The sequence below is a fragment of the Haliaeetus albicilla genome, chromosome 12 (assembly GCF_947461875.1).
Source record: "Haliaeetus albicilla chromosome 12, bHalAlb1.1, whole genome shotgun sequence".
NCBI lineage: Eukaryota > Metazoa > Chordata > Aves > Accipitriformes > Accipitridae > Haliaeetus > Haliaeetus albicilla.
The window spans coordinates 33,776,538-33,802,394 of NC_091494.1; the positions used below are offsets into that span (position 1 = coordinate 33,776,538).

Here is a 25,857-nt window from a genome sequence, read left to right on the forward strand (position 1 = left end):
GCTTTCCAACCTGGGGGCTTTAATTCTTTTCAACTGAAAGTGCTCTAGTTTGTGGTACTCATATCTAGATTTGTTCTTAGCAACTGTAAAGGGATTATTTCATGATCACCTGAAGGCAATGCTTGGTGCCACTATACATCCCTTCAGGACTTTGTAAGTTCATTTACCTTTGCCAAGGGACAGTAGGTCAGATGCCAGTGAGAACAAAGCGGTATTTATTCCTGGATTGAGTATGGGAGTATTAAGCATAGAGAAGGATGACATTCTGTTATGAAATGATTTCCCAGATCTTTCCTGTTTTGGAAGCTTCTGTGGAAGACAGATCTTATCTGGGTAACATCTGCAGTAAATCTGAGTTGTGAGAGTAGAAGGGATGGTCCAAAGAAGCCCTCTGAAGAACTGAGCACAGTCTGACATAAAAGTGCATACCCTTTTTGGGAATGAATGTAAAGGAAACGTGGGGTTCGGGGTCCTCGTGTAGCTCCTGATTGAAGGTTTATGTTGCCAATGTTTTGCTGCAGTTTTGTAGTGTGAATTTCAATGACTTTGGGATTTGAGCCAACTTTGTGTTGGACTAGATGAACTCTACATGTAGTTTGGATGTTTTGCAAGTGTGTTTAATTATGTGTACTAAATAGTATAATTATTTGTATGTATGTTTACATATGGAAAATCCAAATACAATGCCTCTTGGCTAACCCCATTCCCTCCCACCCCTAATCCTTCAAAACGTCAGGGCTGCTTGGATTCAGCACCTGCTGCTTCATCCACTTCATCCATTTTCCCCCCATGCTCTTCTGATCAGAAAAAGTAACCAAGTTAAAACTCCAAGCCCACTTATGCCTCTGTTTACTTCAGAGACAAAGAACGTCTTGACTTGGCACCTGCTGAGACCAGACCAGCTCTGCTGGCTTGGGCTGGATCCCAACATCCCATCTGTAAGAGTGACCATCTATCTGCAAGCGCCTTGGCCAACAGTGTAGCTGTGGGGTTTATCTTCTTAGCAGGCAGCAGTTAGACTCTGTGAGCTGGAGTTCAGGTTGAAGCCATAGTGTTTAAGAGCCTCTGTTGCTGCACCTTTCTTCCATAGATCTGTCTAATGCCAAATGCACTAATAGTTTCTGGGCTGGCACTTTGTCCTGTAGCAAAGGGCACTCTTCTGTTGATTGTTTTAAGCATGCAACACAATGATGGTTTTTGTGAACTCCACTTTCTTGCCCTGCAGGGACAGGGGAGGTCACATTCCTTATTTTGTTTCTCAGGGTCATTCACAGCTTCAAGGACATCTCTTGCAGATCTTAGTGGCTTTTCTGGGCCCTTCCTCCTGCAGCCCATGTTTCATCTGTTGCCCATGTTTGCATCTTTTGGGGTTCTATTTTGTCCTTCTGGAGCATGAGCTAATACGCACACAAATGTGGATACACTGTGGGGTTTATTATTTTGTTCTGTATTTCCTTCCTAATAATATCTGATGTTCTGTTTCACTTTATAACTGAAGGTAGTACTGAGCTATGCTTTTGGCATATGTACCATAATCCTGATGTCTCTGTCTTGAAGGGTTGATAGCTGATTGGGAGCTTGCTGCTGTGAGTCAATTGCCCATGCTTCCTCCCTTCAATTCCCTTAAGGCAAAACTCCTCTCCTGCTTGTGCCTTCATGCATGTGTATCTGGATAATGGATCTATTGCTATATTAATAGAGGGGGAAAAAAAGCAGTAAAGAGTGTTATAGGTCTATGTCTATTTCTAGAGCAAGAATGAAAATTTGAAAGGCTTCAATTTGTCCTCCAATTTCATTTGTATGGTCCCTGCTTGGTAAGCAGTCTTGGGGAATAATGAAGCTGTGAGTTGCTGGGCTTGTACTGCCTGAAGTCATGTTTTTCTCTGAAACTCAGATCTCTTCTGTGTTGCACAATTGACAAGACTTCAGCTAAAAAATGTTTGCAAGAATGACAGCAACGAGGAAAACACCTGGTGTGTCAATAAGTGAGTGTCCTGAGGGACTGGCCTGTAGCGTGCCAGCATCTGACTATGCCTTATGGAAGAAAAACATTTCTGTGGAGGGAAACATTCAGGAGGGAGAAAGTCAGTATTGGAGGAACTGGTGTGAGTCCTCAGAGAGCCCCAGTTATGGCAGTTGGAGTCAGAAAGGAAATCTGTCCCCTCTGCAAGAGTTGGATTTTAGTAGGAAAAGATCAGTTGAGAATAACTAGAATTTGTTTGGATAAATAGGTCAAAGTCATCTTTGTGTTGGGCAGGAAAGAGAAGCTATACTCAAATGAGGAAGCCTTTGGTTGCAGACCAAAACCACAGCATTATGTGGCTGTTGAATTTTACACAAGAGGTCTACCATAAGCCACTAAATCACCAGGGCATTGCATTGTGCTTCCAACCCCCCAGGGCATGGACTTGTGAAGAGCTAAAGCTCAGACCTCTCGTGTGTCTTGGCCTTAGAGTCAGGCAGTGGCTCTTGTGGGGTGCAGCCCTGCTGCTTCTAGTCTATGATCCTTTTTGCCTTGTGCCGATGGGCTCTGGACGGTGGCACCACGAGCAGGGCGAGCTCCTGCAAGGCAAAGGAATCTCGTGGGAGCCCCGCTGCCCAGCATCAGCCTGGATTTTGCATCCTTCTCCTCTCCTATTTGGATACCAGAAAGACATCCCACAGCAAGCAAGGGCTTAGTGTCCCTTGCTGGGAAAATGGAAACTGTAGGGTGGGTACTTTGGGGTGCACTAGCTACAAGGTTTTGCCTGTAGCTAGCCCCCAAATGAAGGATGGGGTGATTTGCCTAGTGTTTACTCTGGGGTAGGACAAAGATCGTCTTGCTATAAAATAGATGTCCTCCTGCAGGTTTTCTGCTTCAGCTGAGCCTGAAGTGGTTTGTGCTGTCAAGTGTCTCGTGCTCAGACAGATTATGTCAATAAAAATCTTGTTTAAATATTTCCTCTGAATGCTTAGAAAAACTCAACAATCCCTTTGTCTGAATGTGATCATCTTTCCAAATGAAACATATCCTTCATGCAGCTCCTGTGCATGATGCTTCAACCAGATTCCGAATACAATCAAACAAGTAATGGGGAATGAAATCTCATTTTACTGAATTGAATACATTCAGTTTTAATTGCAGAGAGAATGGTTTTATCCATGTTGTGTACAAAATCAAACTCTTCTGATGTTTAATAATTTCCTTTTACTATGGGAAAGTTGGACTCAGAGGTGATTCCCCTTTGTGTCAAATGCTTACGTACACACCAGCACTTGGGAGCCTGGCCTAAAAACAGAAAGACAAAATGCCTTTTTTTTTTAGGGTCCCTTCCCCTACAGTTAATCAAGGCAGAAGGATGTTTTCTGAGAAGGAAATGTTCTGTAGGGATTTTTACTGCCTCTTTGAGTCAAGACTCTCTTGACTGGTGGCATAAGCCAGCTGCTATTGACCAGGAAATGTTGATTTGTTCGTTGCTTGCTCCCTTATAAAAAATGTCCTTATCTTTTTAGCAATAAAAAAAACAAACGAGAGTAGCTTTCCTGTCATCTGCGCAAGAATGTTGTTCAAATATAAAGACTGATCTTCCATGTAAGAAGTGTAAACAAATACTACTAAATGTGAAAAAGCTGATGATGTCATCCTGTTGTCTTGAAACAAGATGGGAGAAGCAGAATCCTTAAATCTTACAAACTTCTATTTAGATGATGTTTCCAATAATTTTACTGACAAGTTCATGATTAAATAGGCAATGAATTCCCCTCACTGGGTGGAAGGTCCCTAAGATCTCTCTGGGCAGCGGCACATTTGAACCCCATGGCACATGTTAGCTTGGAACCCACCTCACTTTGGATGTTCTCCAGTACACCTGGTCCAAGAGGTGGAGGTGGCTATGTAGTTACCCCACAGTCTGCCTGGAATTTGTGGGTACAGGCCTGTGTCTGTCAGCAGCATTCGAATAAGGAACTGTGCCATTTCAGGTTGGGGAATGACTTGCTGGTGGCAGTTCTGCAAGAATTGGGTGTTGTAAGAGATCCCAAGCTGAACATCACTGTAATAAATTGAGTGGTTACTCCAGGCAGTGGGACCTCAGCTGGAGCACAGTGTCCTGTTCCATGAGCTTTCTTTGATAAAGACCTCCATGCTCCCCTTCGTCTAAGTCAGTCATGGCCTTGCTGCACTTCTGGGGCTTGCTTGCAGGGGAATGGTGGCTGAGCACAGGCTGTCTGTTAACACTTTGTAGAAATAATATCTCAAGACCTAACTGTTTGGAGAACTATCTTCCACATCAGATAAACAGCATGGCTTTTTCTATAGATGAGAAAAGATGATACCACCCACAGCTGCCTCACTTTTGAAACACGGGCAATCTTTTGCTGAGATTCCCATCTCTCAGCCTGATGACACTGAGATCTGCTCTGATGCTTCAAAAACAGTGTTGGCATCTACATAGTCATTACAAGATCCTTTTGCACTGTGAGCTGAAGTTGCTCCATAGCTGGAAGGGGGACCCTAACACCAGCTCAGTCCAGGTGGGAGAGCAGTGGGTGAGCACAGCCCAGGGTCTACCAGAGGGGGAAACACAGTGCTGCAAAGGGAATTTCTTCTTAGTTTTTCTGCCTTGCCTGAAGTAGTGGACCAACGAGCCTTGCTGCAGATAGTGTCTGTGGGGGAACTGTATTGGAGAGGATGTGCAAGTCCCTTGCAGTGTCAGGGGTGTTCCCCACCTGACTCCCCATCTGCAACAGCCATCAAGGGGTTTGGGCTGCAGTGGGATTGACAGCTTCTATCTCCTCAGTGTGCGGTAAACATAATAAAGTCACAGGCTTGTGATTAAACATCCCTTTTAAAGAGAAATAAAAAGGGTTAAAAATCTCCAGATTCCTGGTACCAATACAATCTGTATGGTAGGGGAGCAGAAAACAGGCCCATGGTATCAAAAGGTCAGATGTCTATATCATTAAACCCTATGTATATTTATCCTCTGGAACATAGGTATGAAAAGGGAAATATTAGTTAGTTCTCCACTGCTTCCAGCAAGAAATTATGTTATCTCAGGGAAGCATGATTGTTCCTCGGATCACTGGACTCCAGTGTGAGATGGGACGTAAAGGAAGTAGTGCAAAATCCCCACTCTTTCATGCCAGGGCTGAAGTAATTTCCTCTGAGAATGAAATCCACATCACAGATAAAGCCTAATCTTGGAAATGGCCAAATTAGCAGAGTAGTGTCAGATCTGAAGTGTGAATCGTACAAGGAAGAGTCCCAGAGGATGTAGCGTGTCCCCAGATGTTTTTAGCTAGTGGTGATTGAGGAAGATGGGTTCTGTCCAGGGACCTCTGTAGAGATACCTCAGGGCAGAACAAGACATCAGGAGGCAACAGCCCCTCTCAAACCCCATTCCCCCCCACCCCGCCCCCCAAATTGGCTGTATTGGAATGGGCAAGTCTTAATCCCTGGTCAGAGTTGATGGATCTAGAAGTCATGGCTTGTTCATGGGAGGGTCTTTTGTCTTAGCCACCTCCTGTGTTTTGCCATGCACTTTTCACAGTTACTAGTTTAATTTCTTTTCCTTCTACACTGACCTGTCTGTGTGTACTCTTTTCTGGTTTTGCCTGGGAGAGTAGATGGTAGCATGTGAACAGTCTATTCCAGCCTTACAAGGTCTTGCAAACTTCTCCTTTGCTGTCTGTGGTGCTGGTGATTGCCTTTTGCTGCCCTTGCTTCATTTTGAAGACTTTAATTCCCATTGGGAGGTTTGGTTGGTGCTGCTGAGCAACAAAGTTGGCTTTTTGCTAGCGCACAGTAGGACACCTACAAGAAAGTAGGCGTCTAAAAACCTGCAGTTCTTGTGTTGAATTGTGTTGTGAGAAATCATTTAACTTCTTATTTTCATACTGAGCTCCTGGGGTTGTGGCTTTGGTTTATGAGCTGTTGCCCAAGCTGGCCTGAGAGGTCAGTGGTGCTGGGACTAGGACTGAAACTCAGTGACAACAGGTATAAAACTCTGTACATGGTCTTGGGGTGGTTTCCCTGGCTTTGCTCTTTGAGGAGTGCTCCCTACCCTTAGGGACCAATCTGCTCCCCAATGTAGTTTGTATCAGATATATCTGGGAAAGGTTTTGCCTGCAATGTTAGTTGCCTTTTGGATTTTGTTATTCTCTGGGCAATATCTAGATTTAAACCCTTTGGAAGGTATATGAGCTGCACTGAGATGCTAAGGAATGTGTCAGTTAGGTCACTGCCCTTTAAATATTCAGTTGTGCTCTTCACTTTAGAGCAGTAACACAACTGTTTGTGTAAGTAGACTTGTTTTGCAATTCCTTCATTTTAGTTTTGAGACAGAAATGTCCAAAGCTATGGGATCTGCTTTCTATAAATGGAGACATAAATGTGAACAAGTTGCTTGGTTTCTAGAAAGAAGGTGGCCAAGTAGGCTATGAAGTACTTGTCAAGCATGCAGACCTAGAAGCAAGTTGTGGCACTCAGTATTTATCTTGGGGGCAACTTTCTTGGGCTCCCCGCTGAAGCACAGAGGTGTTTGTGCTTTTACAGGTGATAAACTAGAATACCGGAGGGATAGGTTGCTCCAGATGATACTGTGTGACCACCTAGGAGTTGGGATGTGCTGTTTGGTGGTCTTAGCTTTTAAGCTTGCAGGCTTGTCATGTAGTGTATATTTGCTTTTGAAATTATGTTCATATCTTGACCCTACAAATTCTCCAGGCTGCCCCCGCTGTCCAAGAAATGCTCCCAAGGGAATTTATAGCTTGTTACTTCCACCCTCTGTTCTGGCTGAAGAGAACAAAACCAAAACATGTGGCCAGGGCTAGTGTTGCCAAGCCTGGAGCATAGCAGAGCTGTTGCTGCAGTTCATCCTCCCAAATGTACTCTTTGTCTGCCGGAAAACAGATTAGGAAGGTTTGACAGTAGCATGAAGTTAATTTTGCTCTACTTGAGCATTTCCTCTCACAAAGGGGAAATCTCATCCCGCTGCTGCAGGCAGCACTGTATTTGCTTGGCCTTTGATGGAGCAGGCTGATATCCAGACAAGCAGTGATTTTTAGCTGGCGAAGGTGAATCAATCCTCTTGTGCTGGGGTTGAAAGGATTGCACCGCTATTTTTTCAGACCTGTAAATCTATTGGTGAGATCCAGTCTCCTATGGATACCAGATGATGTGGTTTATAAAAAAAAATTAAAAATCTGTAGTTGGGGAATCAGTTGTTAGGAGCTGCCTTCTACCATGTCCTCATCTTGTCTCACACTGTATAAGCCTTTCTTCTGGAGAACCAAACTCTTAATGAGAGTCCCTTTGATACCGAAAAAGCCGGTCGAGGAAACTCTCTAAGACTCGATTTTGGAGTTTTAGAAAGCAGGCATTCTTTATTGCAGTGCTGGGTGCACGGGGGATCACTCCACCTATCGTGCACACCGTCAGGCCTAATTGTGCAGGTTAAGTACATGATCTACATACATATTCACTAGATTTCCGAGAAATGTTATTCATTATTTTTCCGGGAAAGTATTAGCATATGCAAATGTTCTTTACGCAGGCGCATTGAAGGTCTCTGGTGGTCTTCAGGAGTCCTCTGGTGGTCTTCCATAGTCTTCCTCACTTGTCTGCTACTTGACCCTTCTTGGATGATTCTGCACAGTGTGATCTTCTGCATGTTTGATACATCTTATCCTAAAGAATGCTTGTTAGTGCTTCTATTATCTATGCTTACATTTTGACGTAATCCATATGGATACTTCTAAGCTAAGTTACCTAAGAGGGCTAAAGTCCTTATCTTCCTCAGAAACTGTAAGGCCACCCAAAAGTAATTTCTCATACATTTTGCAACATACAGAACTCCCATCCACCACTGATCAGCAAACAATCGGGCAAAGAAACACCAAGGCCATTGTACTCAGAAAAACATCCTGCATCACCTTTCTCCCACAGACTGCTTGTGACTCGTGCTGGAAGTGCCTTCAGTTATGGTCCAAAATGCTTGAGTCCAACTTTCCCAGAGAATGAAAAGTAATCTCTCAGCTGCTTTTGTATGCTATCACAATGTCAGCAGTTCTTATGAGTTGCTGTATCTCATGGCAGCAATACACTTGTTTTTAGATCCCTCCTCGTATTAGTTAGTTGGGATTCAACTTTATTTTGGCTGCAAGTATCACATCTAGTTGTGGAGCAGTGGTAAAGCAAAGAGAACAACTCATGCACTTAATTAAACCTTGTCTATACAGTTCAGAGTACAATAAATAGATGAAGGAGGATGGGGCTGGTTGCAAATATTCCTCAGTAGTGACTTTTCCAAAAGGCTGTTGAGTTGTCATAGGCTACAAGAAAAAGCAGAGAGATTATATTTTCCTCTTGGCAAGGTGAAGAAAGAGTGGGCTCGTGGAGGTCATGCTGTCCTGAGCAGGAGCAAGACTTGGCATGGAAATAACCTCCCTGAAGTTGAGTGGGCTGGGGTGCTGCCTTTGGGCTCGTGAGGGAGCAAGTCTGGATGGCTGAGATGGTTACAGCCTCTGCGGCAATACCAGGCAGTGGTCCTGGGCACGAGGGGAGAGCTCACCTTCCCTGCACCCAGACGTTGTGGCAACAACCCAGCTGGTAAATCTCTGCTGCAACCATTAACTTGAAAATAAGCTTGAGTGTTAGCTAAATGCTTGTGTTGCAACAGAAAGCAAATATTGAGAAGAAAAATCATCTAGGCAGGAGAAAGGGAAAGAAAATTCAGCGGGTTTTTCTGACGCGCTCTGTGTCCCAGCAAGTTGGACTTTTCGGTCGGTGAGTCATGGGATGGAAATAGGGACAAAGTACAAACACCAGCCTGAATGAAAGAATGGACTGTGGACTGGGAGGCAGCATTGCTCTTCTGAGATGCAGCCAAAGCCTGTAGAAGCGTGGAGCTGGAAGTGCTGGTTGTGATCAGCTGCAGGTCACACTGCATGGGGTGGTTGTGTGCTGCGTGGCAATGATGAGGGACCAGAAGAGGTCAGTGCGTGTGCCAAAAACAAAACTGAGGGAGAAAGCAAGCAGTGTATTTTATCCTCATCTGTACCTTGAACTTACAGGCCCTGAAGTTTTCCTCCCCTTGTTCCATGGTGTCAGCGGCTGCAGAGTTTACCATAAAATTGCTCCTTTTATTGGCATGCCAAACTGTGACTTGCCACTGTTGTGCAAGAAATAATAAAGATTTTAAAAAACAAACAAAAAAACCTTGAAAACAAAAAAAACCCACTACAAAGCCAAAAAGAACCCCCAAACTGCCTGAATCTGCTAGTGAAACTGGAGCCTTTTCCCATCTGAGAACAGACAGATCTCAAAACTGTCCTCAGCAATGGGTTTTTCCGCAGCTCCTGGGGAAGGGGAAAAGCTGGTAAGGAAAGAAATGACCAGCTGCAGCGAGATGCAGCAAGTGAGGAGGAAAGGCACTGTGTTGGAGTGTTGTGGATTCCTTGGCACATATGTTAGCCCTCAAAACTTGCTCTTCACAGGTAGGAATCCAAGCAGTAGCAGCCAAATTGCTGAGCTGGTCTCGGCAGGAAGGTACGTGGCAAGTCTTTGAAATATGGGAAGCAGTGCCTTCTAAGCTGGTAAAAAATGGAGCAGTGCAGTGGTTTTGCTTTCATCTGCTTCCTGGCGGTCGGAGGATCTCCATGAAAGCAAAAAGAGCAGCTCCTTTGAAAAAAACGTAGGCGGGTGGAAGATGCACTAACTTCTGCTCATTTCCTACATGCCTGGAGTCATTAAGGAAAGGCTAGGAGGTAGGATGTGACTGTAGATGTGACTGTATAAGCTCCCTCTTTTAAGCACACGGCGGTGGACCCAGGCACCTCTCCTGGTTATGCATGAGGGTCTCCAAACACAGGTGTGTTAGAGCAGTGTCAGCTGCCTGGGGGGAAGCTGAGATCTTCTCTTGTGTTCATGCCAGGACTCAAAATGGTAAACAAGGAGAGCAGGCTGGCGTGGCACCCAGGAGCCACAAAAAGGTTGATATGATTGCTGATGATAAGATCGTATTAGCCATATGGCAGGAGCATAAAACTCAAGAGTTCACTCTATAGTTAAAGGGAGGGAGACATGAAGAGGGAGCCTGTCGTTAACACCTTTTTGTCTCAGAAAGAATGAGGTGGTTTGTAGAGGAATCCAAAAGCAAACTGATGCATGGATTATGGATGATCAGGAGATGGTACCTTTTTTATTGACTTAGACAGAGCCTTCCTCTTCAGGCTGTTTCTCTCTTTGCAGGGTGGGGACCATGGTGTGCCCACACTGCTCAGTGCTGCCTTCAAAAACCTTGAAATCTCTTTTCTGAAAGCGGTGCTTGTAACCGCCGTGGGGAGCTTTGCCCCATGGGAAGGGCTTGTTGCTGGAGCGAAGCTTAATATTAAATTTTTTTTTTTTTTTAATGTTGCCTTTATTCATCTTTTTAATACTGATTTCACCATAATTACAGATCTGTGCTCCAAAAGGGTAAGCCTGAACTTCGGTAATCACCAAATATTATCCTTAATTTTATAACCAGGAAGATGAGACTGGAGAAGCGTGTCAACTCCTGCTTCAGGAACACTGATGTTCCTTCCATCTATTTTCTCTTTTTAGTCTGTGAAAAGCTGTGCTTTTTGGTGTATCTAAAAATTTGAAGGAAAAGTAACTTTTGTGCTTTGGCTCATGGTCTCAGACATAAGATTTTTCAGGAAAGGAGAGATTTCCTTATGTCCTGTTTAACAGTGCAGAAAAAGGAGTAGGTGGGGTCACCACAGTGTGTTTTCAGGAGGAAATCAAAGTAAACACAGACCAAATCCTGGATTTCAGTTGCAGTTTCTCTTTTATAGTCCTTGGTCTCTATATTATTAAAGGGGAAATTGTAATAGCTAGCTTTGGTATTATGCGATAATAATTGTGCTAAGTTATTTTGGTTTCTTTTCACGGAAAGCTTTGGATCCTGTTTTAGCTTATTAATTGGCTGTGGCCAAACTGCTTTGCCTATAGTGTTGTTGGCTGTGGCCAAACTGCTTTGCCTATAGTGTTGTTGGCTGTGAGCGTGTCTGCAAAGCTGTAAATGTGTTGGATCTCTGCTGCCTTTTACTCTGATCTCTGAGATGCTGTTGGGTATTATTTGTGCTATAGCTGTGTCCCCAGTCAAAACCAGACCCCTTGGACACTCAGAATGTACAGATGCTTGGAAAAGGGTGGTGTTTCTCCTGAAAAGCCAACAAAACACTTCTAGATTAAAGGTTCACAACTGCAGTTATAGTTCCTGTTTGACACCCTTGGAGGGCTTAGTGCTGTTATAGGAAACGATCTGCCTTTTAGGGGAAGCTCGGCTGTGGGTGTTGCAGAGGCTTTTGGGCATTTCCATGAACACTGGTGTTGATAACATTTACTTCTTCCAAGAGAAGAGCCTGTTTGCACCCCTTCCAAGAATTTTCCGAATGCTGGTACAGGCCAGTTCAAACAAGACTCTGCTATGGAAGAGAGCTGCTTTATTCAGACTTGCTGTCTCCCCAGATATGGCAAGATTAATGTTTCAACCTGATTCAGCCAACATCTGCAGCTCCAAACAGGTTGTCAGTGAAAGAAAGCAGAAGCACAAGTAGCACATGAGCTTGGGATGTAGGGCGAGCAGCTTTATGCAGGCTTCAGAATAACTCTCCCATCACTCTTCTTAAATGAAAAAATCACAACAGAAGCTGCCTGGTACTAGGGAAGGCCAAAAAGGTGATTGCATCATTCTGCAGTGAATTTGAATGCTCGTAAGATTTTGATTCAGATCTGTAAAAATACACAAAGAATATGAACATATTCCAGGCTGCCACTAGTCCCTGGAGTTTCTCTAGGGCTCTTGGTGGAAGAGACCTTGTGCAGATGGGCAAGGGTGGTTTGGTAGCGCCTCTGCATGGCTGCACACACTCTGGGCATGGCGCAAGCTCCTGGCAGCAGTGGATGCTCAGCATGCCATGACATGGCACAGTCCTGGTAAGCAAATCCTGGCTTGGTCCTTGCTGCCTTGTGATGTTCAAGATCACCTTAATTTGCACCTTCCACCAGCTTTCTGATGTTAGGTAATTTTGTTAAAGGAAGTTTGATAGTATCAAGATGAAGCCTCACTGACTCATCCAGCACCCTGTGGTTTTCTGGAGTGGGAGACATCACACCATTTCTGTGCTTGCTCACAGCATCTTGCATCAAAAGTAGCAAAGCTGGTGAAATGCTTGTGTCCTGGCAGCGGAGTCCTGCTCAGCTGGTATGCAGCTTCTCTGCATGGCCCACGAGCCCCGACTAGTCTGGGAACTACCGAGGCTGAGGATTTATGTGGCATCCAGATCCCTGTTCTGCGCTACCCTGTGCAGCAGTGGAGAGTAGCTCCTCTAGTAGAGGAGCTTCATTCCTATGGCTGCAGCATGCATCTCTGTTACTGACTGTGGCCTTGAAGTCAAAGAAGTAAAGGATCAAAATTGTGGCTACAATCGATCTATCTGTGGGGTTAAGAAGATAATTGCTCCTTATTCTTGCCTTGGTCTATCTTCTGCTTCAAGGGCAGCACCCTTGAGGAAGGGGCTGCCTCATGGCATGTCTGCAGGGGCTTAGCACAAGGGGGTCTCCAAGCACGGATGTTGCTTAAGTGCTGAAAAATGCAACATCTCTGGGATACAGAGTTGGAGGGACAGAAATTGCTAATATGGTGATATGGAAATGTCAGGGAAATGAATCTGGTGAACCTTTGCTCAGCTGTCCACTTGGTGAAGAAGCAAGCACTATATTTCTTTTCAAAGCAGTGGACTCTCATCAGGGATGAATTCTGGTCCAGGTTTTAAAGACTCAGTATATTAACTAAAATTAATAGCTGTCTAAGGTTCACAATGTGGTTCTTAGACTAACCTACAGAAGCTCTTTTTGCTGGCAATATTTTGGATAGTTTCATTGGTTTCTGTTGCAGTAAGTCACCAGTGCCAAGAGATATGAGACTGTTGGTTTTCATAGTAGCATTTCTTACTGTTCTTCTGAACAAAGCTTACTGTCTATACTCAGTTTTGTAAGGCAGCTTTTCCAGAAAAAGCTTTATCTTTCCTTACATTCGCAGCTGTATATCATGCCTGACTGGTGAATTATTTAGCAATAAAGATCACTTTTATGATACTACATTCACTGTCATAAACAATTATCATTCTCATTTTTATGTTTCAGCCATAAATTACTTCATGTGCTATTTTCCTGGCATACCAGTCCCTCACAAACATGAAAGTGGACCAATGATATAATGGGACAATAACTGTTAGTGCCGAGACTTGGTAGAGATCCTTGGACCTTGTTATTACTCTCTCAGTTTCCAAAAACATGAAATAAGACATATAAAAAACCCCAGGTCATAGTTCTCTGAAGCAAAAAGGAATAGAAGCCCAAAACACTACTTGTATTCATGCATATGCCTAAGAAAAACTCTAAGTTCTTCTGTGTTCATAGTATTTGATTTTCATCTCATGTCTTCTGGTTCATTTCTCATGTTGAGTTTCTGGGTGAAGTTCTGGGTAAAGTTAATGTTAATATTCTGAGCTGGTATTTCTGGATTAAAGGAAAGGGGTTTTGTGGTGTCAGGGTGGATCAAAGTACAAGATTCCTTGGCCATAGGAGAAAGTTCATGTTGGAGGTTATCTCTCTTGGAAGTAAAAATGAAGCCTCATTCAGGAGTAGAATTTCTAGGATTATTGCAGTATAAATACAATCTAATAAGGATCCTGATGGTAGTGATATCAATAAACCAGAATACAACTGTCTGTCCCTCATCCATCAAGTTAATTGTCTGTAAGCTGGTTGGGCTTCGAGGATAAAATCGTGTAAGGAACTTGAAAATTTTGCCTTAAACAGAAATTGGTGCATATGCAGGAATAGGCTGATGGTCAGCTGTTACAGGTACTCAAGAGATTTTATGAATGGTTTAGCAGATGCACTGCATATTGTTTATGATCTTATTTCCAGACAGTCTCTTGTCACGTAATGCAAAACAAGAAGGTTCTGCAGCCCACAAAGAAAAATAAATTCCTAAAGCATATTTCTGGTTAAGTAAGAGGGGGGGAAGTTCCTCAGTGAAGATATAAATTAATAATTTTTTTTTTTTCTATTTACCAGCTACTTAATTTATCGTCAAAGGATGCAGTGCAAGCTCTATCTATATAAACTGAAATAAAATTCTCAAAACAGTTCTTGGATACTGAAGTTCTTTGCCTGTTATTGGAAATTTTAGGTTAGGCAGCATATGTTTTCCCCAGATTTCTGTTCTGTGCTTGTAGAAAGCAGGCATTTGAGGAACTGGGTATCACTCACAGGGAACACTGAAAACGGAAATGAAGAACCACATGAAAACAGTGCCGGGGAACTAAATACTGTGGCCCTTAGGAAGAGGCTAATCTGAAACAGTTCTTGTGTGGCTGGGTATTACGAAGTTTTTGTACTTGGAAACTAATTTTTTCTGTGAAAAACTGAATCAAGGCAAAAGAAAAATTAAAATTTTGAGTCAGATTCTCAGAATATTGATATCTTTTTCACTGACAGCTTGCACTAGAACTTGAACACAGCTGCTATTTAGACGGGCTGGATTTGAGAGGAGTTTAGTCCCGTTAGCAATTCCTCAAACCATTCAATCCTCCAGAGGTCCAAAAAACCCCAATGTGCGTCCTGGCTGCTATGTTCCTTAGCTACAACTTGTTCCCTTGTGCTATTTGTGTCAAATGTTAAAACAGTGCTAGCCAACTGTTTTTCTCAGTGGCCCATTTGGGGAAGATATGGAGTTTTGAAATAACCATTACTGTTCCCCACCCAAAAAAAGAAAATATGATTCTTGTCTAGTGAGTAGAAGGGTTCATCCTGAGTGCTGTGCAGCTGAGGGATGCTGGTGGACTGCTCTTGCTCAGAGCAGCCAAAGGATTGGGAAAGCTCTGAAGTTCTCTCCACCCAGCACTGGCACATGCAGTTGTCTTCCAGTTTCCTTAAGGTCATACCTGAGATGGGCAGTGGAGTGCAATAGTGCACGTGGCTGCAAACTTGTTCTTGAAATGATAAGGGGATTCAGCTCAGAGGTAGGGAGCTCTTTCCCTTGTTTCTGGCTGTTCTTTCAGACCACTTGCAACCTGGAAACAGGATCAACAGATGATATACCAGAGAAAGAGGGTAGGTATGGATTCATGGCAGGGCAAAAGGGCTGTTGTCTCCTAATGGAGGTGCTGTGTGGTGCGGTACGTGGGACTGAGGCTGTGTGTGGCAATAGCAGCAGCTCAAACTCCTAGGTAAAGGTGTTTTCTCCCTTATCTGCATGTCAGAGTACATCTGGTGCCATGTACTGAGGGAAAACATCACACAGGGCTTCTTTCAGTTTCTTTATTAACTGATTAACTTGAAGGCAGCCCTGTCAGACCTGTTTTTCTTCTACGATGGCAAGCTATTTTTCGATGAGATATTCCAGGTAGTTTCAGGTGGCAGGGAAAGGTGCAATGTGTGATGGGTCAGGTCAGGGTGAGCTGAGCAACTCAACCCTGCCAGCAGCAGCCAGTGAGTGTTAGAGATGTCTGCTGCCAGGGGTCTTAAGAGAGCTCTAACCATACCCCATAATATGTGCACATGTAATCCTACCCGTGGTAAATTCTGGAGCCTTTGCCATACAGATATGTTCTGACCACAGATTGAGTAGAGAAGATGCTTAGCCCTGTTTTGGAGGGGCAAGGAGGGGATTATGCCGTCTCTCCCAGCCATGCCAGGAGCACTAGAATGTAGAGCAGAGCAGCCCCCGCTATTGCCTTGCACTGACCCTTGCTCCAGATGCTTTCTGACTATGGGTCTCCCTTTCTCAGAAATATTTTGACAGGAACCATATCTGAGGAAGTGCAGAAATGAGAACCCTTTTCTGCATTCCAGACTTAGAAAGAATGAAGTGATTATTTGATTGTTCATTATGAAAATGGTCTTAAAAGCATGTCCTCTTTTTGTCCAGGCCTGGTTATATGGACGTTGGGAAAAAAAGACAAGAATGACTCTTCCTGCAGTACTTCTTAGTAGCAGGTTGCAGAGTGGGATTTTGGTCTGTCTGCTGACTGTTCCCTGGTTTTGAGAGGAGACTTGTCACTTTTTTTATCTACTGAGAGGTGCTGTTTACCCTTGATAGTGTTTGCATGGCAAGGTTTTGGTAGCGGGGGGGGCTACAGGGGTGGCTTCTGTGAGAAGCTGCTAGAAGTTCCTGTGTCCAATGGAGCCAATGCCAGCCGGCTCCAAGGCAGACCCGCCACTGGCCAAGGCTGAGCCCATCAGTGATGGTGGTAGCGCCTCTGGGGGAACGTATTTAAAAAGGGGAAAAAGACCACAGCTGTGCAACAGCAAGTGCAGCCAGAGAGAGGAGTGAGAATATGTGAGAGAAACAACCCTGCAGACCCCAAGGTCAGTGAAGAAAGAGGGGGAGGAGATGCTCCAGGCGCCAGAGCAGAGATTCCCCCGCAGCCCATGGGGAAGACCATGGTGAGGCAGGCTGTCCCCGGCAGCCCAGGGAGGTCCGCGGTGGAGCAGATCTCCACCTGCAGCCCATGGAGGACCCCACGCTGGAGCAGGTGGATGCCTGAAGGCGCCTGTGACCCTGTGGGAAGCCCACGCTGGAGCAGGGTCCTGGCAGGACCTGTGGCCCTATGGAGAGAGGAGGCGAGGCTGGAACAGGTTTTCTGGAGGACTTCTGACCCCATGGGGGATGCACACAGGAGCAGTCTGTGCCTGAAGGACTGCAGCCTGTGGAAGGGACACACACCGGAGCAGTCTGTGAAGAACTGCAGCCTGTGGGAAGGAATTATGTTGGAGATACTTGTGAAGGACTGTCTCCTGTGGGTGGGACCCCAAGCTGGAGCAGGGGAAGAGTGTGAGGAGTCCTGCCCCTGAGGAGGATGGAGCAGCAGAGACAACGTGTGATTCACTGACCCCAACACCCACTCCCTTCCCCTCTCTGCTGCTGGGCAGGGGGTAGGTAGAGAATTTGGGAGTGAAACTGTGCCCAGGAAGAAGGGAGGGGTGTGGGGAAGGTGTTTTAAGATTTTGTTTTATTTCTCATTCCCCTACTCTGGTTTGACTGGTAATACATTAAATTCCATTAACTACATTAAACAAAATACATTAATTTTCTGCAAGTCAAGTCTGTTCTGCCCTTGACGGTAATTGATTGAGTGATCTCATCCTGTCCTTATCTTGACCCCTGAGCCTTTTGCTACATTTTTTCTCCGCTGTCTAGCTGAGGAGGGGGAGTGATAGGGCGGCTTTGGTGGGCTCCTGGGGTCCAGCCAGGGTCAACCCACACAATCCTTGAGTACTGTGCGGCTCTTCCATCTCAGCCACCTACACTGACCCAGCTAAAACCCAGTAGGTTTTAGCTATCAATTCCCAAATGAGCTCTATGGGGTTTTCCTGCGCTGTCAATTCTGCCACATACCCTGAATGTCACACCACTTCTTTGGCTTCCCCTGGGATTTTGAGACAAAAACTGATTTGCCACAGGCAAAATCCCAGCTTCCAGGACAAGTTGTATGACAGCATGTGGGTATTTTGTGTGTGCTAAAAGCTCTTTGGTACTGGTTGTGCATCCTATGGTATATAATTTCATCACTTCAGCGCTTTTATAGCCCTGCAAATCTCTGCCCCCCACCTTCATTTCTAGTAGCCCCATCTAGCTCTGCCATGCCGGGCAGGGTGGATGGCATCCCTCCTAAAGACTGTCATAGCAGCTTACTTGGAGCTGCTTATGGATGAGTAGTGCTGCTACCCAGAAGCCAGACACGCAGGCTGCTAGCTTTAACATGTGGGAACCATATTGCACAACTGGTGTTGCATGCTTTCCTCGGAGAGCAACATATTTTAGCAGGAGCATGGAGGGCCTTATCCTTGACGGAATGAAAGAAGAAAGATCTCCAAGAGAGGCTGTGCAGCTGGGCTGGGACTGGCTTATAACAATATTGGAACAACTCCCTGATAGCTTGTTATCACTTTCTGTTTCTAGCGAGCTGCTGGCTTAACATACAGGGTTTTTTCTCTGCTGAACATGGTACGAGCTGCTCAGAAGGAGCAGAAAAATCTTTGCTCTTTTTCCTAGTGGTTTTCTGACTACTTCAATGCAATCATGGGTGTGGGAAGCAAATATTGATCTGAGAGAGATTTCTTTCTGAGTAGGAAGTCATATGCAACATGATCTCTCGTGCCACTGCAAGATCTTAAGTTCTGCCTAGAAAATTAACTCTTTCAGAATGGTTAATTATGCTTTTTCCCGCTCTCTCTTATTCTGTAGTTGTTTGAACCAGTCAGGAAGCTACTGGTGCAGAAGGATGCGCAAACTTAGGCCTCCTAACAAAGCTGATGGAAGGCACAGCACTTGTTGTCCTTTACTGTCATTCAGATTTGCTTCTCATCTCTAATTTGTGGAGTATTGGTTACTTTGTTGATTTATTCTCACAGTTACATTAAAAAAATCTCTTTGTTCATGGTTAGTTCTCAAAATGCTTGTTTCAATATTATTATGGATATAGCTTTTTGGGTCTTAGTATTGCATTGGAGTACTTTGTTTTGCTGATTGGGATTGCATGGTTTAAAGGTGCTGGATGGACAGTCTTCATGCACGAGTGTATCATCCTCATCCCTCCTTTTCTCCTGTCTATGATACAGTTCCTCAGAAGACCGAATGTAAACCTGAATAGAAAATTGTTTGAAGCCTACAAGGGTAGAACAACTGTATCCCTTCCTGGAGTAAACTGTGGAGGACGTTGTCATAATTCTCCTTACTTCTTTTTGGAAAGACTTTTGCAGCAGAGGCATAGGGATTATACTGGAGTCAATGTCTTTCCACTTCTCTAATACACAGCAAATCTTATTTACTGGTCTGTTGACAGCTTTTGAATAACTCTATTGCATATTCAGTGATATATTTATCATTGAGCAATCTGAGTGTTGAAATCCTCCATTTTTCCTGTGAGCAATTTGAGTGTTCAAATCTTCCTTTTTTCCTGTGTGCAATTTGAGCGTTGAAATCCTCCTTTTTTCCCCTCAGAAAAATCCCACCTATGAACTTACACTTTTCTCCCATCTTTAATATGTCTGAGAAAGAAGAATATGTTTTGCCAAGTGTCTCGGCACATAGCATAAAACATCATGAATGGCCCTGGTGTAAATGCTTGTCATGTCAGAAAGGGAAAGGCTTTATGGAAGAACTGAATTGAGCCTGTGCAGACACAAAATGTGAGAGGTCAGGTAGGTGCATCTCTGACGAAGGAGAACTATGAAAATGAATCAGATGAGAGGAAGTCTGGGCAAGGTACTTGTCCTGAAATTTGGGAGCAGGTAGGTGAAAAGGAACATGGAAAGGAAATCTTGCAGCTCCCATGATAATGCTGCTTTGAGGATGCTCTTGTGTAATATCTGTGCTGAGCCGTGGTGAACTGGGACCTTCCTTTGCTCTTCCTGAGCCTAATTACTAGAGGCTGTGCTCCCAGCTGCAGCCTCCAGGCAAACAGTGTGGGAGTTGAGAATGTTCCCTCTCCTCACCTTCATCTTCACTGGGAATAGGGTACTCCCTGCTGAGCATACAGATGTCTTCCAGCATTGCAAAGAAACCCAAACAAGCATAAATAAGAAGACAGGCAACAAGTGGCTGTGGCTGGCTTCAGGTAGTGTTTTTTTAATCCTGTTTTCTTTTAGTATCTGTGAATTTGGCAGTCTGGGCTATTTGTGAATGGCACAAACATTTGTTTTTAACATAAGCTTGCTGTGAAGTCACTGTTAAACAGACTATGCTGAGAGCCAGCGTGGCGGACTGTAATGAAAACATTGCAGTCCTGAGACCTACTGAGAGAGTGGCCGCATCACCTTGTGTTTCACTCCAGGCAACTGATGCATCCACGTCTTTACTTGCTAATGTCAACATTTAAATTCTTCTCCAGAGATCTAGAAGCCTTGTGTACATGCTGGAGGTGATCCTTCCAGGCCAGCGTGGGCCCTATCTGAAGGAAGGGTACAAGATAAGGGAAATAAGGAAGGCACTATTCAAAGAAACTTCTCACCAGCCCTATTAGTTCCTGCAGAGAAGATAAGCTGAAGTACCGCAGACCACAGAGCGTGTGAAATACTGCAGAACAGATCTCTGAAGCCTTCATTCCATGGTCAGAGTGAATAAATAACATTTTCTCTATTAAAGAGCGAATGTAAAAGTGGCCCATTGAAAAATGAATACCCATAGCATTAATCTCAAAGTGCTTTGCCAAGGCCAATGAGCATTATTTTACCTGAGTTGCAGAGAGTCTGGGAATTAGAGAGGTTTCTTCGATTTACTGAGGGCTATGTGGACTCTCTGCCCTCCCTCCGGTCCTGACTGCTCATGCCAGGTTATGTGGTGGGCACAAATTCAGTCAAACAGCAGAAGTGCTCCTGAAGCGTGCACATTTTGGCAAGGTATCTTTCCACATTGATCCCTGCTAGGGAATAAGCTGAGCTCAGCTCGGTGCTGCAGGGTCTCCTGCATTGGGACCCCTTGCATGGCAAGTTAGTAGCAAAGCCAGGAGCAGATCTCAAATCCAGTCCATTCACATCACTGTTGCAATACAGAAGGATTTACTACCCAGACACCCATAAGCAGGTTCCTGGGAGGTTTTTCTGGTGGTGTGGTTTTTTTCCATGCTTTCCAGCTGCAGTCCCATGCAGCAGTGTGGACTTACCCTGTTTATCTTAATCAGTGACACTGCTGCCCTGTGCTCCAGAAATGAAAGTGAAAATCCAGTTGCTTTTTAAATGAAGGGAGAAGCCCACAGTGTGTCTTTTTCTCCGGGATCCAAGAGACTTCTTCATCTCCTGTGCAGGGCTCTGGAAGAGGAACTGAATGAACTGGGAGCTGGGAAGGCTTCTCGGGCTCATGGAATAGGCTTGGACACAAACAACTTTTGAGGTACTCACACTGTCATCTTCTTTAAAGGCTCCTGCCTTACAGCCAGTCTTTTCTCTTAGAAATTGTTGCTGTTTCCTGTTTTTAAGTAGGCATTTAGGAACAGGCACTAAAAAAGTCTGCAGCAGAAGGGAAATGATTAGTGTTTCACATTTTCTCCATAAGGAAGAATGTGCATTCCTTGTGTGCACGACCTTGCTAAATAAATAACACTGCTTTTTACGTGGCTGACTGCCACCCTTCATGCAGTTCTCCACTGCTTTCGTGTTGCTTGTGTGAATGCAAAAACCCAACAGCTTCATGAAGTGGTGCACTTATATATAAGTGTGAGTGACCACAGAAGTAATGGAATAAATCTATTAGAGCATTCTCACCTTCATGTAATTCCCAGATGATTTTTCCCACATTCAATTAACCTTTATCTTTTTCTCATAGCTCCTTGGCATGTTTTGCTAATATCTCCTTTTCCAAAACTGCTATCCTGTTATATTTGCAAATAAAGGATAATTTGCCAGGAGGGTTGCAGAATAAATCTTTGCATCTCTCCTCCTTTTCAGGGAGAAGCTGTCACCCAAGCTGGAGCTGATTGTTCATTGTTTTCCCTGTGGCTACTGCTCCGCTCCCAAAAGGGACCTATGGGGACCCTGGTGGCTCTGGGTTCAGAACAAAACAAAACAGAGAACCAAAACAGAAAGTGTCACTCAGCAAGGATATTGGTTTTAAAACAAAAGAAATTAAACCAGTGAAACAGTTCATTCTACTTGCCTTAATGTGCCGCAAGCAGAAAATAAAATGTTAGTAGCTTTTTCTAACAGTTACTGTGGAAAATTTTTTTAATAGCAGTTGCTGGGAAGTTGTGTACTTTACTCTCAGGATTTTTGCAGCTTTCTCTTAGCTCAAGCACAGTGTCCTGCTAAGTGCTTTCCACACTGGCTTGTTGGAACTGTGGAAACAAACTGCACTCACAGGCTCACTTGGGAAACAGCTGTTTTATCTCTTCCTGTGATTTTGTTGTTCTTTTTTTTTTTGATTGCAAAAGCTTGTTGAGAGTGGTATTCAGCAGACCAATAAAGTGAAACAGGTACTGAAAGTAATACAAAAATTATCTCTTACATAAAGTTTACTCCTTTTCTGGGAAAGAACTTAAGAGTGGAAAATAAAGTCTGTAGGATCTTCTGAAGTTCTTTGGTTTTTACTTTGTTGCTTCCCTTACTTCCTTCAACAGTATTATTTTCTTCAAAACGTTTGAAACTTAAGTCCTCTCTATGGGATACTTGGGGTACCAGATAAATCTTTTCTAAAAATGTGTTGCATTATTCCACCAAGATGGTTCTGCCTGACCATATAACCATATACTAAAAGGCTCATAAAGCTATAGACTCCCATGGTGTGTGGCTGGAAGAGAGAGAAGGGGCAGGGAAATGCAGTGTTCACAGCTGGAGTGTAGCACTGGATCTCCTGGGTCCGTGACTGCACTTCACAGCTGGTTGGAGAGGGAAGCACATCTAAACCCCAAAGCAGCAGCCCTGCTCTGCCATCTCCTATGGCCGGGACTTTGGGTGACTCCCCACCACAGCTCTGCGCTTGTCACCATGGGGGTCCCCAATGAAGTGGCAGCCTCAGCTAAGCTGTGCCAGAGGCAGAGGTCAGTAAGTCTGAGGATGCACACTGGAAAGGCAGTGAGCTGCCTGTGTTTCACTTGTGCTGGAGTAGGAAAATGCAGGTGTCTAACTAGAATGTTCCAGGTCATTAGCTTTTAACTTTGAGATCAGACAACCTTGTTTCTAGTGGAAATGATGCTATTGTGTTAATGATTGACGTTCTTGTCTTGGTGAACATTGGAGTTGTTTATTGTTTTGTGTTTGCTGTGAAGTTATGGGAGAAGGAGAAGCAGGAGAGTTTCAGGTAGTGATTGTTACTCAAACAGATCCTTTCAAAAACAAAACCCAAAGACCTTGTTAGGGCTCTACAACTTTCAATTTCTGGTTAAATTCACTTTCTCCTGCCAGTGATTTCAGGTTGGCTTGTTTGTGGGGACAGGTCTGACCTGGGGAAAAGTCTGCCAGCTGGGTGTGAGTGGTTGGTGTTTGGTGAAGAAGCTCCAGATCCTTATGGTTGTTACTTTACTCATCTATTGCTTGCAGCTGATCCACTTTTAGGGTCTGGCATTGCTTTGTTAGAGCTCTGTAGACAACTTCAGTAGCTCTGAAAAGTGAAGGTTTGTATTGCCTTGGAAAGAAAGGCAAGCAGGCAAAAAACTTGATAAAAAATATTTTCTATCTAAAGACTGTGTTTCATTTTAGATTTGAGTGTTTTATTTTTAACGTAAGTTTAAAACTGATGGCAGGAGGTGGCCAAGATAGCTGAAGACTGTTAGAAACCTGCCAAAAAAAGCATTATAAGACAGACCAGTAGGAGAGGGCAGAGATCTAGCAGACAGTGTTCTGGCTTTTGAAAATGAAAAGGGGGAGTAGGAAGGAATGTCACCCAAGAGAAGAGGAAGGGAGGTATCATTTGAGCAGAATGAGAGGAGGGACAAGGATGAGGCAAGACCACAAAAGAGAATAGAAGACAGAACAAATAGGACAGAAGATAGACATCAGGCTGAAAACTACTGGGGAAAAAAACCACTTATTGTCCTTAACCTCTGGGCAAATAAATCTGCCAGATGTACTGCAGCTGGTCGGTGATGACTGCATCAGGCTGGTGAACATGCTCCGAGGAGGACAAGGAGGTATTTAAGGACTCTGAAGGTATTTAAAAGATGTGTAGATGTGGCACTTAGGGACATGGTTTAGTGGTGGACTTGGCAGTGCTAGGTTAACAGTTGGACTCAATGATCTTAAGGGTCTTTTTGAACCTAAATGATTCTGTGATTCTAAGGTTGATGACAGTCCCTTGGCACTCTGCTCGCCCACAGGGGAGGAGGGTCAGGCGTTGTTAACTGGTGCTTTGCAAAGCAGAAACAGGATGAAGGGGGTAATGGGTGAAATGGTATTGCTTGATCTGTTTGTGAAAAAAATTCCACCCAAAATCAAAAAGATAGGAACTATTTTTAGGTGTATGGGAAGAGGATGAGAAAAGATGCTGTGCTCATTTGATGCTCTGAGTGTTTTTAATACTCAGTGGGGCAAGAAGAAATTCTTGCAAGATTGTATAGGTGAGAAGGAGCACTGTGCATAAAATAGAAGAATTCGTCCCTTGTGTGGCGTGAGGTGAAGTGGATTGACTTTGTGGGTGCGTGTGGAGCAGCACCAGGACCTTGGCTCCATCCATTATCTCCTGGGATTAGGCCCTGCGTGGGGGTGTCAAGAGCTTGGGGCACTGTGGAGGGGCCCCAGGTTTTATTCCACAGGAAAGTTTGCAGACAGTCTCGAAGATTCCCTCCTGTGTCTGGAAAGGGCTTGTTTTGGAGGTCCTGTTCCTCCTGTCTCATCTGTTTCTGGGAATCGGGGTGGGACTTGCAGCAGCTCTAGACTAGCACAGATCAGGAGAGATAAGCAATTATTAACTTTTGCTGAACAATTAATGTATAATTAGGAATTAATGCATAATTCATTTGGAAACTTCCTCAAGGTACTTCTCAGGTAGCGACATACCAAAAAAAGTTGTTTTAATGAAAGCTTCTAATGAAAAACTCTTAGGGGCAAAGCAGTTTGTGTTTTCCAGAGCTAGGCTAGTGAGGAAAGTGAATTTTCCAGGTTTTTTTTTCTCTCCTTTGGAAAGTGAAACTTGTGTTTTACTGAAACATATTTCACAAATTCATGACAGTTTCATTGAAATGATTGAGGATTAATTTCTGACTAAATTCAAGACATTTTTTGAAAAGAAATACTAAGTTTTTGTTTGTTTGTTTGTTAATTTATTTTGAACAGATATTTCCCATCAGGTCTTCTAAATTAAAAATAAAATTCAGTTTGACAATAAATATTTCATCTTAGGTCAAGCAAAAGACTCATTCAGCACAAAGCATCTTCCTTGTCTAATTTTTTGTGTGTTGTGGAAACGACAGCAAGTCAAGATGTTATTTGTTGCATGTATTACTGAGTGATGGGTGCAGGGCCACTTCCTTGAGGAGCCTGGAGGACCTGGACATGGAGCCTCCTGCCCAGCAGGCTCAGGAGGGATTTCCCTTTCCCTGCAGAAAGACCATGTGTCTTAAACTGCTGTGATTGACCCAGAGATGGAAAGGGGCGCAATTTTGGCATTTGCAAAAGCCGTCTCAGAGTGCAGTAGCAGCTGAGCAGCATGAGCATTTCTTTGCCTGCATTCCAGCTCTCTGGGCTAAAAGAAGCTTTACAGACTTGGCCTGGAAGTTCTTTTCTTTTTGTTTGCAGAAAGATAGTAAGAAAGATAATGGATGCTAAACCCTGTATTTAATGTCCAAACAGGGACCTGACTGAGGGAGGAGCCTGGTGAGCCTGCCGTGGGTTCGTGGGGCATCTAGGAGAGCATCCAGCACTGCTGGAGCTGAGGACCCAGGACAGCCTGATGGACTCTCCCCGCTTGGCACGGTTATGTATCCTGCTTCTGACGGTTGCAGCTCCCTGTCCAAGTGAGTCTCCTTGTTTGATCTCATTGCTTTTCACTGCATGTTAGTAGCTAGAAACTTTTAAATTGTTATTAGAAAGCTCAGGTGTGTCCAGTTAAAAACGAAGACCACAAAACCACTAAGGTGAGAGAAGAAATTAAGAAGGTGAAAGTTGATTCATTCCACCTGTCACAATCACCTGTCTTGGGAATGGTAACTTTTTGGATCTGTCTGAAGTCAGATGAGGTGAGTCCTCTCTCAAAGGACTGGCTCTTTACTAGGGCAGTCTGAATGAGTAAAACCCCTTTGTCAGCTCTCAGCACCCAGCCCCAGCATACCCCAGCACTTCAGCCAGACTTCTGGTGCATTTTGGCTTGGCTGTAAAACTGTTGCCTGCAAGGA

General features: G+C 44.2%; 1 protein-coding gene across 7 annotated transcripts in view; it reads left to right on the forward strand.

Annotated features, from left to right (window-relative positions):
• CD7 (CD7 molecule) overlaps positions 1–25,857 on the forward strand; it is a 191,764-nt gene that overhangs the window by 147,592 nt on the left and 18,315 nt on the right. For 4 of the 7 annotated variants that reach the window (XM_069798941.1, XM_069798943.1, XM_069798942.1 and 1 more), the window contains one exon: positions 25,316–25,479. In XM_069798941.1, the coding sequence (XP_069655042.1) occupies positions 25,416–25,479 (64 nt within the window). In that variant the 5' untranslated portion in view covers positions 25,316–25,415. Of the gene's footprint in view, positions 1–19,929; positions 20,149–20,621; positions 20,928–23,081; positions 23,678–25,315; positions 25,480–25,857 lie in introns of those variants that run through there. The other 3 variants (XM_069798940.1, XM_069798946.1, XM_069798944.1) reach the window with 3 other exon arrangements.